The sequence below is a fragment of the Mercenaria mercenaria genome, chromosome 8, assembly GCF_021730395.1.
Source record: "Mercenaria mercenaria strain notata chromosome 8, MADL_Memer_1, whole genome shotgun sequence".
Lineage (NCBI taxonomy): Eukaryota > Metazoa > Mollusca > Bivalvia > Venerida > Veneridae > Mercenaria > Mercenaria mercenaria.
This window is the reverse complement of record NC_069368.1, coordinates 31,963,306-31,980,090: the sequence shown is the minus strand read 5'-3', so window position 1 is coordinate 31,980,090 and position 16,785 is coordinate 31,963,306. Positions and strand designations below refer to the sequence as shown.

At 38.1% G+C, this 16,785-nt stretch overlaps 1 protein-coding gene across 1 annotated transcript in view; it reads left to right on the top strand.

Moving 5' to 3' along the window:
- The window catches only part of LOC123566639 (aldehyde dehydrogenase, mitochondrial-like), a 61,713-nt gene that overhangs the window by 21,754 nt on the left and 23,174 nt on the right, over positions 1-16,785 (top strand). Inside the window, exon 6 of the mRNA XM_045360926.2 lies at positions 229-357. Within this exon, the coding sequence (XP_045216861.2) occupies positions 229-357 (129 nt within the window). The remainder of the gene's footprint in view (positions 1-228; positions 358-16,785) is intronic.

The following is a 16,785-nucleotide window of genomic DNA, read 5'->3' as shown; positions in this document are numbered from 1 at the left end:
GATATATCCACCAAATATTTGCCTATTTATGTGGTTTTCTTTTCCTGCTTATTGTTTTGACATTTGACGCTATCACGTAATAATTGTGACACACAAACAGTAAATGTGTTGCATGATAACACACAGTTTCAGTCTTCTTTGTTTGATAGGAAAATTAATCTATTATCAAGTCAAATTAGAATTCATAACATCCAACAAATGTATATGTCTACTTTATATTATTTTCAGTGGAACTTCCCACTGTTGATGCAAGCATGGAAACTTGCGCCAGCACTTGCCACAGGAAATGTTGTGGTAATGAAACTAGCTGAGCAGACACCACTTACTGGACTGTACATCGCTTCTTTGTTTAAGGAGGTGAGATCACTAGAACTATTTGAGCCGCACCATGAGAAAACCAGCATAGTGCATTTGCGACCAGCATGGATCCAGACCAGCCTGTGCATCCATGCAGTCTGGTCAGGACCCATGCTGTTTGCTTTTGAAGTCCATTGCAATTAGAGAGACTGTTAGCGAACAGCATGGATCCTGACCAGACTGCGCAGATGCGCCGGCTGGTCTGGATCCATGCTGGTCGCAAATGCACTATGTTGGTTTTCCCATGGTGTGGCTCTTTTTGTCATTTGACATTTCTTCCAGAACTAGGTCAAAGATCAAATTTGAAAATAGTGAATCCGTTTGAAACACCTTTTTTGGGATTTCATCATTTTCAGTCATTTAACAAATATTAGAGAAAACATTTGTCAAAATAGGATTTGACAAGAAAATAGTGTATTCTATGTCCGTGTCGAAGGGTCAAGTATACATTGTCCAAAATTTGTTTTCTGTATATTTATGTTATGTATGTCCCATGTTGGGCCTGTTATCCCTTGACCCATCGGTCTCAAACTCCTATGAGCAGGACAAAACCAATAAGCCAGTGTAATTTTGGACTGCGACATCCATAACAGTATAAAAAGCAGCAGTCATATACAGGCATTATGAGCCTTTAAAACTGTTTATATTGTACTGACTGATTTGACAGGAAAATTTCTACTTTTTTCCAACACCAGTGTGATTATTTTTGAGTCGGCTAAAGGCTGAAAGCCTTTTGACGAGTCCTTGCTGTTCAGCGATTCTCTAAATGGACCGAATAACACGTGAAGGGATGTAGTTCCATTAGATTTCTCAAACTTCAAACAGTTCACTGCATGAATGAAGTTAAGTTGTGTCAATTCCCTTTGCTATGACCAATATACGATGTAATCTGTCATATTTATGACTTGTAATTGTGCAATACTCGAATGTAACTCATTAAGCATAAATGTGCATTTTAAGAATTGCGCAGACTTACAAAGCTTGGGTAACATCCAGCGAAGACAAAAAATAGTTCCACAGGGCTCCAGATAAGATGTGTATTAGCGTAAATTACGTATAGAAATAATGCAAATACGCATGTCTAATAATTTCTAAGCGTATAAAAACATATATAAAATTACAGAAACACACACAATGCTTTTTTAAAAACAAAATCTGAATCGTCCGGATGCGTTAGGTAACATAGCCGATCAGCCTCAATTCTCCCACATTGAACGTAAACACGCATCGTATGATTTCTATAAACTTTGCATGGGTTGAATTTTGCAGTCAGTAAACGGATAAATTATCGGAAGAAGAAGCTCTTACTGGTTTGTTTAGTTACTACTGATATTAAAAATGATTTTAATTCTTATTTTTCGAGAAATAAACAAATCGGCGAAACATTAAATTGTATTTTCTTGTAGTTTTTGAAATCGAAAGTAGATCGTCTATGTTTGGCTGCTTTCACGAAACGAAACAACTTTTTTATGAAAAGATTTAAATAAGAGGTAATTTAACTGTAAACTTCAATGTCAGATACTGCCAATAGCTGCTAAATGTCTTCGTATCATCACAATTTGTAAAATATATAATTGTTGAAACTGGAGAAAAGTGTAATCGTATCCGGATATAATATTTTGGGTAAATATCGAGCTGTGTTATGAAATTTTAAGAAAAAAACTAAAAACAAACTGAAACTGGTAGACTATACTGTCAGTACATCAATCATTAGCCGACTCAGGCCCTTCAGGCCTTTGATTTTTTTGTTACTGTTGCTTTTCAACCACACTGGCATTAAACTGTTCATCATGCATTTTTTTTTTCTTTTTTTTTTGTATACTGGTACTGATGATAAACTCGGACAGAAAATGAGATTTTTTACCTGTAACTTTTTTAATTCAATGGTTGGTATCAAAATAAAGCTTAACATTTGCTGAAAAATTGACATAATTGAAATTTATATTTAATAAGCAAACTCTCACGAATTGATGCCCTGAAAGGGGTATGTAAAATGGGGACTGTATGAATGCTGACTGATGATAAATTTGACCACTTTGTCATTTACAAAATTTTCTCCATAGTATTATATTAAAACTTTCCTAAAAATGCTGCAACAGTCATTCTGGATCAAGTAAGAAAAGTGACCCAATGTCAGGCCTTCATATGTGTTGACAGTGAGCATGCGCAAAAAAAAACATCCTCTTCCCCAGTAATTTTGGATGAATATTTTTTAAACAGATAAATTTAAGTAATTTATTTAACCAGAATATTTACCAATTTTGTTTTTTTGTTTACACCAGTTGGTGTTGTAAGTGGTTGCTCTAAAGATGGTGTGTTCAATTATATAAACAACCAATTGCAATTGAATAATTCGAACGTAGCCAACTTTATCATCTGTCCGAGTTTATCATCAGTACCAGTAAACAAATTTAACCATTTTAGCTAAGAAAACAGATTTTAAGATTGGCCAATGAAAAATCTACCTGATTTCACACAGATCTCCCTTGAAAAAAAAAAGCCCTATCGTTGCCAGATCTCCTGAAATTGATGTGTTGTTTACTAACACAAGGATTTAGCAGAGACAACACCAGATGTTTTGTATTTATATGTTGATTCGATAGTAGAAATTTAGGCAAAATTTAAATTTGTTATGCAAATTATCAATCTCCCCTTATATGTTGTTGATGAGGAACCCAAGAAAATATTTAACATGATTTTGATTGTGTTTGGATGCTTGTTATATCACACGACTTCGTTGTATGGAGTCCACAAAGGTAGAAGTTATGCAGTTAGCAGAATTTGGCTTGCTTCACATGCACAAATTATTGCAGACATATTTTTTCCAACATCTTTTGTTTTAAAATTTGATAAACACCATTGAAAACTTGCATTTTGCAGCTGTCTTTAGCTTGAATATAAAAAGTTATGGGTTCACTCTGTTCCCCACATATAAATGAAAGTAAAACCATCTTAAGTTTTATCCAATCTACAATGCAGTGACTGTCTTGTTTTTCATCACCAATCCATTACCTTTATTTTGCCACTAAAAACAGTACATAAATAATGGGTGATGTTAATATGTTTTTTTATTGGCAGTTGTAGACAGGATTCACCTGGTGTGACCTCTGTTTAACCAGCCAAATAATAGGCCTGTGCTGTAATTTTACCACATCTGATGTTCCCCTGCCCCTTTCAAGGGAACGCCTTGGATCTGCCCCCTACTTTATTTATAGTTCAATACAGAAAATATTTTTATCACTGGGACATTGTGATGGATGGTTTAAAGAGCATATTTAAGTTTCTGTCTCCATTAACAGTCAGGTAAAAAATTTATTATTCATTAGCATGCTTGGGAATAAAGAGTGTGTAGTAATCATTTAATACCATACATTCACTTATTAATGCCCCTTGGGGTATTTCATTTTGCAAAATGTCTAGTCCTTAGTCTAAAAAGATGTTGTTTTTTTTTTACATTTTTATACGCCCGTCTCTGAAAGAGTGAGGTGTATTATATATGAACACCCATGGCAGGCGAGGGGGTGGTCGACGTCCAAAGCATGTCTGTAAGTCTGGATAGTTTTCATCCGATCTTCACCAAACTTGCTGACAGTGTTTGTTGGCATGATATCTTGTCCAGGTTTGATAACCACCCAAATCGCCCCAGGCACTCTTGGATTATGGCTCTTGAATTACAAAAAAAACTGCAAATTTAGCCTTGTCTGCTCTCAGTTAAGCCCAACACAGTGAGACCAGCAGTCTCTTTGAAATCTGTGATTTGTTGCAGATCCTTAATGCCTCCATACAGTTTCTTGGGGATCAAGGTATCTATCAGCCGAGTAGCAGCTCGCTCCTGGTCGTGTCTGTTTCTTGAGTACATATTCTGTGGTCTGATCTTCCTCATCACATGGACAGGTTGGTGATGGTGCCAGTCTGTATTCTCGTACAATATTGAGAGCATTGAGCTTGTTGTGCCTTGGGCGAAGCCTGACCAGCATCACTTGTTCCGACAGATCAAGGAGATGGAAAGCACTTTCTTCTATCCGTGGTCTAGTCAGTGCCTTGATGGTGGCAACTTTCTCCTTGTAGCTGACAGATGTTGTAAGTTGACTGAGCCCCTAGCTTTGCCAGTTGGTCTGCCTCTTCATTACTTGCGAGTCCATAATGGGATGGAAATACTCAGGCTCTGCATTTTCCTGGCCAGCTGTGGAGCTTTATTGTTGATCAGAGCTTCCATGACAGACAATGCATCTGTAATACAACTGAGGAGCTTTCTTCTGCTTAGTTTTCAACCATTGAGACAGCCTTCATGAGTGCTTCAGTCTCCGCCTTTTAATTGCTGCAGTGTTTTCTTGTGGCTGCATGTAGTGTTTCTCTCTAGCCAGATGGATATCTAGCATGAGAGCTCCTGCTCTTCCATCTTTGATTGCGAGTGTGGTTGATCTATCTGTATAGACATGAATCAATGTTTCTGAAGGATAGTCTTCATTGATAATAGCTAGTGTGAAGCCCTTCTGAATCCTTTCATCCTATTGTTTCCAGAAACAGCAAGTCTCACAATAGCTGAAGATAGATCTTTCCCTAGATGGTTTATAATGTCTTCACTACCTAGGGGAGTAGTTTGTGAGCTCAGGTGCAAACTCTCGATTGAGTTTTTTTGTCTCCATGCTTGTGCTGATATTTGGTGTAGCCATCCAACTTGACTTTCATGGGATGGACCTGAACTTCTCTGCGTGAAGCAGGACATTTGCATGTCTCCTGTCTTGTAGAGGCTGCATATCTGTTAGTTTCTCCATGAAGAAGATTGGTGTAGACTTTGTAGCACCTGTCATGATCTGCAATGCTTGGTTTTGAACCATATCTAGTGTTTGTTGATTAGTTTTGGCAGTAGTGGACCATGCAGGCAGTTGAACTATACTCTAAATGGGGTATCACTGTTCCCTGATTGATGTCTTGAGTATACAATGTATGCTTGTTTGGTCCAGCAAGTTTATGCATCATGGCAAGCTTCCTATGGGCCTTCTCTTCTGCATGACTAATGTGAGGTTTGTCAAAGGTCACTCCCAGGTATGCTGCCTCGTCTGCTTCAGTCAGCGAAGAACCCGCCTGCTTAGCTCAGTAGGTAGAGCGTTGGTCTACGGATCGCGGGGTTGTGAGTTTGATCCTCGGGCGGGACGTATGTTCTCCGTGACTATTTGATAAACGACATTGTGTCTGAAATCATTAGTCCTCCACCTCTGATTCATGTGGGGAAGTTAGCAGTTACTTGCAGAGAAAAAGTTTGTACTGGTACAGAATCCAGGAAAACTGGTTAGGTTAACTGCCCGCCTGTTGAAAAACGGCGTTAAACCCAAAACAAACAAACAAATCAGTCAGCGAAGTATCTCCCATCTTGAGTTAGCCCACCCTCTGCTTTGACGGCAGGAGGAATAGTGTGGTGCATGATTTCTCTGAATTGATCGTGAACACACCAATCCTCAGCCCAAGCTGAAAGCTTTTTGATGGCTTCTTGCATCCTGTATGTGGCTGTTGAGGCATGTTCTTCCTTGCACCGTAACACCAGGTCATCAGCATAGAGTGCAGCCTTTGAAAATATTGAAGGGCATTAATTAGGGAATAGGGGAATATACAGTCTGAAATATTTCATCTATTTTACACAATTTTGTAACTGGTCAATAAGCTATTAACTGGAAAAACAACCCCAAAAAACAGTTTTTTTTACAGGATAAAACATTTTCAGTGTCAGTTTGTTTAAATTTTAAGTTATCATAATTATGGAGACTTTGTATAAACATCTATGAATCAGGAGTAATGTATTAGGCCCAAAAAAAAAAAATTCTTTGTTTCCGGTAACATGCTCAAAAAAAATTAGGTTAGGTAGGTCGGAAAAAATTTTTTTTTTGGAAATTTTTTTTATTAAGGGAGACTTTTCGGAAATTATTTTTGTGTCAAAAAATTAATACAAATAAGGGGGTCATGCCTTTAGAGCATCAGGAAGTTGATTTTTAACATCACTGACCATGTTTAAAGCATAAAAAGTGCAGTTTGGCAACTTTTTGTCAAAAAGTTGAAAAAATTATTCTCCAAGGCCATAAAAACATTTAGGGTCGGGCCAAAAATTTAGGGTAGGTCGGGATACCGGAAACAAACAATTTCTTTTTTTACGCCTTAAACCAGTTTGAAATAAACAGAGATAAAAATGATAATTTGCACTTTATTTACATGTTGAATGAAAACTCAAGGTCAAAGTAATGTATCTCTTACTGGGTGAAGTTAGATTGATATAATAAAAAGCGATGACACAAGTATGCACAGCAAGTATTATGAAAATTTAGAAAGAAGGAAACCAGTGAAATATTCAGTTGAATCTGTCTAAGGTGTAAACAAAAAATTGTTTGTTTTCTGGTATCCTGACCTATCCTAAGTTATTGGCCCAACCCTAAATGTTGTTTTTATGCCCCCGAAGGGAGGCATATAGTTTTTGAACCGTCTGTCGGTCTGTCAGTCTGTCGGTCTGTCGGTCTGTCCGCAATTTTCGTGTCCGGTCCATATCTTTGTCATTGATGGATGGATTTTCAAATAACTTGGCATGAATGTGAACCACAGTAAGACGACGTGCAGTGCGCAAGACCCAGGTCCGTAGCTCAAAGGTCAAGGTCACACTTAGACGTTAAAGGATAGTGCATTGATGGGCGTGTTCGGTCCATATCTTTGCCATCGATGGATGGATTTTCAAATAACTTGGCATGAATGTGTACCACAGTAAGACGATATGCAGTGCGCAAGACCCAGGTCCGAAGCTCAAAAGTCAAGGTCACACTTAGACGTTAAAGGATAGTGCATTGATGGGCGTGTCCGGTCCATATCTTTGTCATCGATGGATGGATTTTCAAATAACTTGGCATGAATGTGTACCACAGTAAGACGACATGCAGTGCGCAAGACCCAGGTCCATAGCTCAAAGGTCAAGGTCACACTTAGATGTTAAAGGATAGTGCATTAATGGGCGTGTCCGGTCCATATCTTTGTCATCGGTGGATGGATTTTCAAATAACTTGGCATGAATGTGTACCACAGTACGATGACGTGTCACACGCAAGACCCAGGTCCGTAGCTCAAAGGTCAAGGTCACACTTAGACGTTAAAGATCATTTTTCATGATAGTGCATTGATGGGCATGGTCGGTCCATATCTTTGTCATTCATGCATGGATTTTAAAATAACTATGCATGAATGTGTGACACAGTAAGACGATGTGTCGCGCGCAAGACCAAGCTCCGTAGGTCAAAGGTCCTAAACTCTAACATCGGCCATAACTATTCATTCAAAGTGCCATCGGGGGCATGTGTTATCCTACGGAGACAGCTCTTGTTTTTTATATTTTTTTTTTCAACTTTTTAACAAAAGATACTTATAATGCTTTAAACATGGTCAGTGATGTAAGAAATAAACTTACTGATGCTCTAAAGGCATAACCCCCTTATTTGTAATCATTTTTTGTTACAAAAATAATTTCCGAGAAAAAAAAATACCGACCTACCTACCCTAATTCTTTTTACCGTGTTACTGGAAACAAACAAATTTTTTTATGCCTTATCAGCTGTATGTATTTAAGGGTCATGGTGCTGTTAATGTGTTTTATTAATACCAATAAAACCTTTTATTAACTTCATTGTTTGTTATCTCCCTTTATGACTTTAACTGTCTCAGTTCATGTGCAATATTGAAAGGAATCCTTTTCTAAGTATGTAATTAGGTAAATTTTCTATTGGATAGTAGCTTTATTTGCCTTTTAACATAAAATGAAAGAGCATATGGACTTTAAGCAGCTATAATTATGTCAGTCAACTTAATTTTGTAAGCATCCACAAGACAGATTGTACATGTTTGACTGTATAATGGCTTAGTACAATAAAATCCCCTCATCTTTTTGACAATGCATGGAGTTTTTTTTCATTTCTAAAGGAAACCTAATTTTGAACAGTTGAAATGCCTGTGTTTAACTTAAATCTAATTAAAATTTAATTCAGATTAAAATCTAATCAGTGTGTTATATTTTCACATAACACCAGAGTTTTGTGAAATTTCGCGAACTTTAGAAACACTTTTAATTTACAGGGTATAACTTAAGTGGTGTCCATATTTTGTTTTCCTTTAAGAGTTCTGTTTTTGCAAGATGATAAAAATCATCACAGAAATTAATTGCATGCTTATGATTCATAAATATTCAGCATTTATAGTCATAAATGTTATTGTTCAAAAGAGATTAGGTTAAGTGCTGTTAAAATGTGATAAACTGCAGAAATGAGAAACTATTTGTTTTTACCATAAACACCCAAAAAATGACCACAATTTTTCCAAAATAAATTTTTTGAATGCCATGTGGGGTTTGGGTGAGGGTATGGTACTGAGTCAGACGGTAACTGATGGGTTTGAATTTATGCTCAAATCTGTAAAATATTAATTGAAACAAAAAAAGAGATTAATTTAAAAAAAAAAAAAGTTTCATTCTTCATTTATTTTGTGTGTTACAAAATGTTTACCTAGCAAGCTACCTTTTCATCTGGTTTTCGGTGCAAAGATTAATCTCCTGCCTTCCAGATAAAATTCTTCAAATAAATGTTAGCCAGCTGTAGAAAATCAGTCAATAACTTTCCAACAGCATTTAGGCCAGTACAGTCAAACTTGTATATAGAGGCTATGCTGCTTTGGAGGCCCTAAAAGGGGTTTTTATTTACAGATTTCATTCTTTACAGGTAAAAATACACTACATAATCTTTTACATGCAATTTTGGCATTTTCCATTTTCTTGTGGAAATCCTTGTCTGCATTGTGGGTCCTGTACTTTAGAAATGAAACTAGCGGAGCCAGGTAGTCTCTATCCAAAGGTGGTCTTTAGTGCAAGTTTGACTGTTCTTTTAAAGGTAATCAAAGTAAAGTTATTTTATAGCATGATTGAGGTAGCAAAAGCTACATACCTAGAGATTTATTTTGTCTGTAACAACAGGGATATGTCAGAAGATATGTCAGAAAAAAATTTTTGGGTCAGAGTTGTGCAGAAGTCTTGCTGGAATTGCACCTTGATTGTTCAGAATTGTTCCCCTTTTTTCATCAAAGATTTACCAGAGCTCTTTTGATGTTAAATTTTATATGCTGTATCTCATTTCTTTGATTCAAATAATTTGTGAAGTAAGTATTTCTTGTGCTCGAGGGTGTAATTCTCATAGATTTAGTGTTTTTAGCTCGACTATTCATAGAATAGTAGAGCTATTGGACTCACCCATGCGTCGGCGTCCGCGTCCACGTCCGCGTCCTGATTTGGTTAAGTTTTTGTATGTAAGCTGGTATCTCAGCAACCACTTGTGGGAATGGATTGAAACTTCACACACTTATTCACTGTGATAAACTGACTTACATTGCACAGGTTCCATAACTCTATTTTGCATTTTTAGCTCATCTGATTTTTTGAAAAAAAATGATGAGTTATTGTCATCACTTGAGCGGTTGTCGGCGTCGGCGTCGGCGTTGCCTGGTTAAGTTTTATGTTTAGGTCAGCTTTTCTCCTAAACTATCAAAGCTATTGCTTTGAAACTTGGAATACTTGTTCACCATCATAAGCTGACCCTGTATAGCAAGAAACATAACTCCATCTTGCTTTTTGCAAGATTTATTGCCCCTTTTGTACTTAGAAAATATCAGATTTCTTGGTTAAGTTTTATGTTTAGGTCAACTTTTCTCCTAAACTATCAAAGCTATTGCTTTGAAACTTGGAATACTTGTTCACCATCATAAGCAGACCCTGTACGTCAAGAATCATAACTCCATCTTGCTTTTTGCAAGATTTATTGCCCCTTTTGGACTTAGAAAATCAGTTTTCTTGGTTAAGTTTTATGTTTAGGTCAGCTTTTATCCTAAACTATCAAAGCTATTGCTTTAAAACTTGCAACACTTGTTTACCATCATAAGTTGACCCTGTATAGCAAGAAACATAACTCCGTCCTGCTTTTTGCAAGATTTATGGCCCCTTTTTGACTTAGAAAATATCAGATTTCTTGGTTAAGTTTTATGTTTAGGTCAACTTTTTCTCTTAAACTATCAAAGCTATTGCTTTGAAACTTGCAACACTTGTTCACCATCATAAGCTGACCCTGTACAGCAAGCAACATAACTCCATCCTGCTTTTTGCAATAATTATTGCCCCTTTTGGACTTAGAAAATCATTTTCTTGGTTGAGTATTATGTTTAAGTCAACTTTTCTCATAAACTATTAAAGCTATTGCTTTAAAACTTGCAACAGTTTTTCACCATCATAAGTGGACACTGTACATCAAGAAACATAACTCTATCCTGCTTTTTGCAAGAATGATGGCCCTTTTTAGACTTAGAAAATCATGGGTAGGACAATATTTCTATTACACAAAAAAAATCAGATGAGCGTCAGCACCCGCAAGGCGGTGCTCTTGTTACAAAATTATGCCCCTTTTTTGACTTAAAATTTTTGGTTAAGGTTTTGTATGTAAGCTGGTATCTCAGTACCCACTTGTGGAAATGGATTGAAACTTCACACACTTATTTACTGTGATAAACTGACTTACATTGCACAGGTTTCATAACTCTGTTTTGCTTTTTTACAAAATTATGCCCCTTTTTCAACATAGAAATTTTTGGTTAAGTTTTTGTATGTTAGCTGGTATCTCAGTATCCACTATGGGAAAGGATTGAAACTTCACACACTAGTTCACTGTCATGATATGACATGCAGTGCAAAGGGTCAATAACTCGACTTCGCATTTTACAAAATTATGCCCCTTTTTCAACTTAGGAGTTTTAGGTTAAATTCTTATATGTAGGCTGGTATCTCAGTACCCACTAATGGAAATGGATTGAAACTTCACACACTTGTCCACTGTCTTTAGCTGATAAGCACTATGCAGGTTCCATAACCCTATTTTACTTTTTAGCTCACCAGAGCCAAAGGCTCAGGGTGAGCTATTCTGATCAGTCACCGTCCGGCGTCAGTCGTCTGTCGTCCGTTGTCCGTAAACTTTTACTTTGAACGACATCTCCTCATAAACCGCTAGGCCAATTTCATCCAAACTTCACAGGAATGTTCCTTGGGTGAAGCTCTACAAAAGTTGTTCAAAGAATTGAATTCCATGCAGAACTCTGGTTGCCATGGCAACAGAAAGGAAAAACTTTAAAAATCTTCTTCTCGAAAACCAGAAGCCCTAGAGCTTAGATATTTGGTGTGAAGCATTGCCTAGTGGACCTCTACCAAGTTTGTTCAAATCATGACCCCGGGGTCAAAATTGACACCGCCCCAGGGGTCACTTGATTTTACATAGGAAAATCTTAAAAAAATCTTCTTCTCAAAAACCAGGAGCCATAGAGCTTAGATAATTGGTGTGAAGCATTGCCTAGTGGACCTCTACCAAGTTTGTTCAAATCATGACCCCGGGGTCAAAATTGACACCGCCCCAGGGGTCACTTGATTTTACATAGGAAAATCTTAAAAAAATCTTCTTCTCAAAAACCAGGAGCCATAGAGCTTAGATATTTGACATGTAGCATTGCCTAGTGGACCTCTACTAAAGTTGTTCAAATCATGACCCCGGGTTCAAAATTGACCCCGCCCCAGGGGTCACTTGATTTTACATAGGAAAATCCTCAAAATTTTTCTAAAAATAAACCTGAAGGCCTAGAGCTTAGATATTTCACATGTAAGCATTGCCTAGTGGACCTCTACAAAATTTGTTAAAACTTGACCCCCGGGGTCAAAATTGACACCGCCTCAGGGGTCACTTGATTTTACATAGGAAAATCTTCAAAAATTTTCTAAAAATAAACCAGAAGGCCTAGATCTTAGATATTTGACATTTAGCATTGCCTAATAGACTTCTACAAAATTTGTTCAAATCATGACCCCCGGGGTCAAATTGACACTGCCCCACGGGGTCACTTGATTGTACATAGGAAAATCTTCAAAAATTTTCTAAAAATAAACCAGAAGGCCTAGAGCTTAGATATTTGACATGTAGCATTGCCTAGTGGACCTCTACAAAATTTCTTCAAATCATGACCCCAGGATCAAATTGACCCCATCCCATGGGATTACTTGATTGTACATAGAAAAATCTTCAAAAATTTTCTTAAAATAAATCAGAAGGCCTAGAGCTTAGGTATATGATATATAGCATTGCCTAGTGGACCTCTACAAAATTTGTTCGAATCTTGACCCCCCCCCCCCCCCCCCCCCCCCCCCCCCACAGGGTCAAATTGACCCGGCCCCAGGGGTTACTTGAGGGAAATCTTCATAAATTTGCTAAAAATAAACCAGAAGGCCTGGATCTTAGATATTTGATATGTAACATTGCCTAGTAGACTTCTACAAAATCTGTTCAAATCATCTAAAAATCATCAGTTTGACATTTGAAACATGTACTCATATTACTCAGGTGAGCGATCCAGGGTCATCATGACCCTCTTGTTTACTAAATTATGCCCCTTTTTCGACTTTCGTATTCATTCAAGCAACAAGGCTGTTGAATAGTCGAGCGTTGCTGTCCTCCGACAGCTGTTGTTTTGTAATGAAATCCAAGATATTAAATCACAGCAGACAAGTAACATTGACACTTATTTTAAGTCAGAAAATCCATGAATCATGAAATTTTATGTCCAGGAGATAGGATCTGGAAAGTTGCCATTTGACCTATTAAAAACCCATAAAAAAAGACTGTGTAAAAACATAAAATTACCTGACAATGACATGCTGTAATTTAAGAAGAGACCACTGACTGTTCAACATTTATCTCTGCTTTTAAAACTAGTTTAAAAAATATTCTTTTTATTATGCCCTCCTGCAAAGAAGGAGGGGTATATTGTGTTGCAGATGTCTGTCGGTCGGTCGGTATGTAGACCAACCCGTTTCCGGATGATAACTTAAGAAGGCTTGGGCCTAGAATCATAAAAGTTGATAGCGACGTTGTTCATAACCAACAGATGACCTCTATTGATTTTTAGATCTGTATGTCAAAGGTCAAGGTCACAGTGACCCTGATTAGTAAAATGGTTTCCGGATGATAACTCAAGAATGCTTGGGCCTAGGTTCATGAAAATTGATAAGGAGGTTGATCATCACCAACAGATGACCCCTATTGAGTTTGAGGTCAGTATGTCAAAGGTCAAGGTCACAGTGACCCTGAACAGTAAAACCATTTCAGGATGATAACTCAAGAACGCTTGGGCCTAGGATCATGAAAGTTGATAGGGAGGTTGGTCATCACCACCAGATGACCCCTATTGATTTTGAGTTCAGTATGTCAGAGGTCAAGGTCACAGTGACCCTGAACAGTGAAACTGTTTCCGGATGATAACTCAAGAACGCTTGGGCCTAGGATCATGAAAGTTGATAGGGAGGTTGGTCATCACTAGCAGATAACCCCTATTGATTTTGAGGTCAGTATGTCAAAGGTCAAGGTCACAGTGACCCTGAACAGTAAAACCATTTCTGGATGATAACTCAAGAACGCTTGGGCCTAGGATCATGAAAGTTGATAGGGAGGTTGGTCATCACCAGCAGATGACCCCTATTGATTTTGAGGTCAGTATGTCAAAGGGCAAGGTCACACTGACCCTGAACAGTAAAACGGTTTCTGGATGATAACTCAAGAACGCTTTGGCCTAGGATCATGAATGTTAATAGGGAGGTTGGTCATGACCAGCAGATGACCCACCCCTATTGATTTTGAGGTCAGTATGTCAAAGGTCAAGGTCACAGTGACCAGGAACAGTAAAATGGTTTCTGGGCAATAACTCAAGAATGCTTTGGCTTATTGTCAAGAAAATTGATAGTGAGGTTGGTCATGGCCAGTAGATGACTCCTATTGATTTTGAGGTCATGATGGTCAAAGGTCAAGGTCACATTTGCCAGGAACAGTTAAACGGTTTCTGATCTTCTAGTCCAAAACCACAGGGCCTAGGGCTTTGATATTTGGTATGTAGCAAAATCTAGTGATCCTCCAGCAAGATTGTTCAGATTATTATGTCTCCCCCAGGAGACATATTGTTTTTGCCCTGTCCGTCCTTCCGTCCATCCGTCCGTACGTCACACTTCATTTCCGAGCAATAACTGGAGAACCATTTGACCTAGAACCTTCAAACTTCATAGGGTTGTAGGGCTGCCGGAGTAGACGACCCCTATTGTTTTTGGGGTCACTCCGTCAAAGGTCAAGGTCACAGGGGCCTAAACATTGAAAACCATTTCCGATCAATAACTGGAGAACCACTTGACCCAGAATGTTTAAACTTCATAGGATGATTGGTCATGAAGAGTAAATGACCCCTATTGATTTTGGGGTCAATCCGTCAAAGGTCAAGGTCACAGGGGCCTGAACATTGAAAACCATTTCCGATCAATAACTGGGGAACCACTTGACCCAGAATGTTTAAACTTCATAGGATGATTGGTCATGAAGAGTAGATGACCCCTATTGATTTTGGGGTCACTCCGTCAAAGGTCAAGGTCACAGGGGCCTGAACATTGAAAACCATTTCCGATCAATAACTAGAGAACCACTTGACCCAGAATGTTGAAACTTCATAGGATGATTGTACATGCAAAGTAGATGACCCCTATCGATTTTGGGGTCACTCCATTAAAGGTCAAGGTCACAGGGGCCTGAACATTGAAAACCATTTCCGGTCAGTAACTTGAGAACCACTTGACCCAGAATGTTGAAACTTAATAGGATGATTGGTCATGCAGAGTAGATGACCCCTATCGATTTTGGGTTCACTCTGTGAAAGGTCAAGGTCACAGGGGCCTGAACATTGAAAACTATTTCTGGTCAGTAACTTGAGAACCACTTGACCCAGAATGATGAAACTTCATAGGATGATTGGTCATGCAGAGTAGATGACCCGTAACGATGTTAGGGTCACTCTGTTAAAGGTCAAGGCCACAGGGGCCTGAACATGGAAAACCATTTCCAATCAATAACTTGAGAACCTCTCGACCCAGAATGTTGAAACTTCATAGGATGATTGTTCATGCAGAGTAAATGACCCCTATTGTTTTTGGGGTCACTCCGTTAAAGGTCAAGGTCACAGGGGCCTGAACATTGATAACCAGTTCCGATGAATAACTTGAGAACCACTTGACCCAGAATGTTGAAACTTCATAGGATGATTGAACATGCAGAGTAGATGACCCCTATTGATTTTGGGGTCAGTCTATTAAAGGTCAAGGTCACAGTGGCCTGTTCATGTAAAATCATTTTTTGAAAATAACTTGAGAACCACTAGGCCAAGAGTGTTGAAATTTAGCGGGATGACTGGACATGCCAAGTAGATGATCCCTATTGCAGCCAACCATCAGTGTCTCTTTGACTTTCGCTCCTGACCCCTATTGACTTCTTGCCTATAGGACTTTGCATTGGGGGAGACATGCGCTTTTTTACAAAAGCATTTTCTAGTTTCCCTAGGGTCGAATATTGCCCCACCCATGGAGTCACATGGTTTATATAAACTTTTATAGGGAAAAACTTTGAAAAACCTCTTGTCCAAAACCACAGGTCCTAGTGCTTTGATATTTTGTATATGACATCATCTAGTGGTCCTCTACTAAGATTGTTCAAATTATCCCTCTAGGGTCAAATATGGTCCCACCCCGGGGGTCAAATGGTTCATATAGACTTATATAGGGAAAAACTTAGAATCTTCATGTCTGTAACCTACATCATTCAAATTTGGACCACATGTATTGTTTTAAGTGGCAAGACGAACCTTGACAGTAGTTGACCTTGATCTTGACCTAGTGACCTATTTTCACATTTCTGTAGCTACAGCCTTCAAATTTGGACCACATGCATAGGTTTGTGTACAGAAACAAACTTTGACCTTGTTATTGACCTAGTGACCTACTTTCACATTCAAATTTCAAATTTGGACCACATGCATAGTTTTGTATTCCGAAATAAAATTTGACCTTGATTTTGACCTAGTGACCTACTTTCACATTTCTCAAGCTACAGCCTTCAAATTTGGCCCTCATGCATAACTTTGTGTTCCAAAATGAACTTTGATCTTGAGATTGACCTAGTGACCTACTTTCACATTTCTCAAGCTACAGGCTTCAAATTTGGACTGCTTGCATATTTTTGTGTTCTGAATTGAAATTTGACATTGATTTTTACCTAGTATCTACTTTAACATTTCTCAAGCTACAGCCTCCAAATTTGAAGCACATGCATAGTTCTGTCTACTGAAATGAACCTTGACCTTGAAATTGATCTAGTGACCTACTTTCACATTTCTCAAGCCACAGCTTTCAAATTTGGACCACATGCACAGTGTTTTGTACCGAAGTAAAATTTGACCTTGACTTTGATCTTGAGCTAGTCTTGAAATTTGGAACATTCATAAATGGCTCAGTGGTTGTTGCCAAGATCA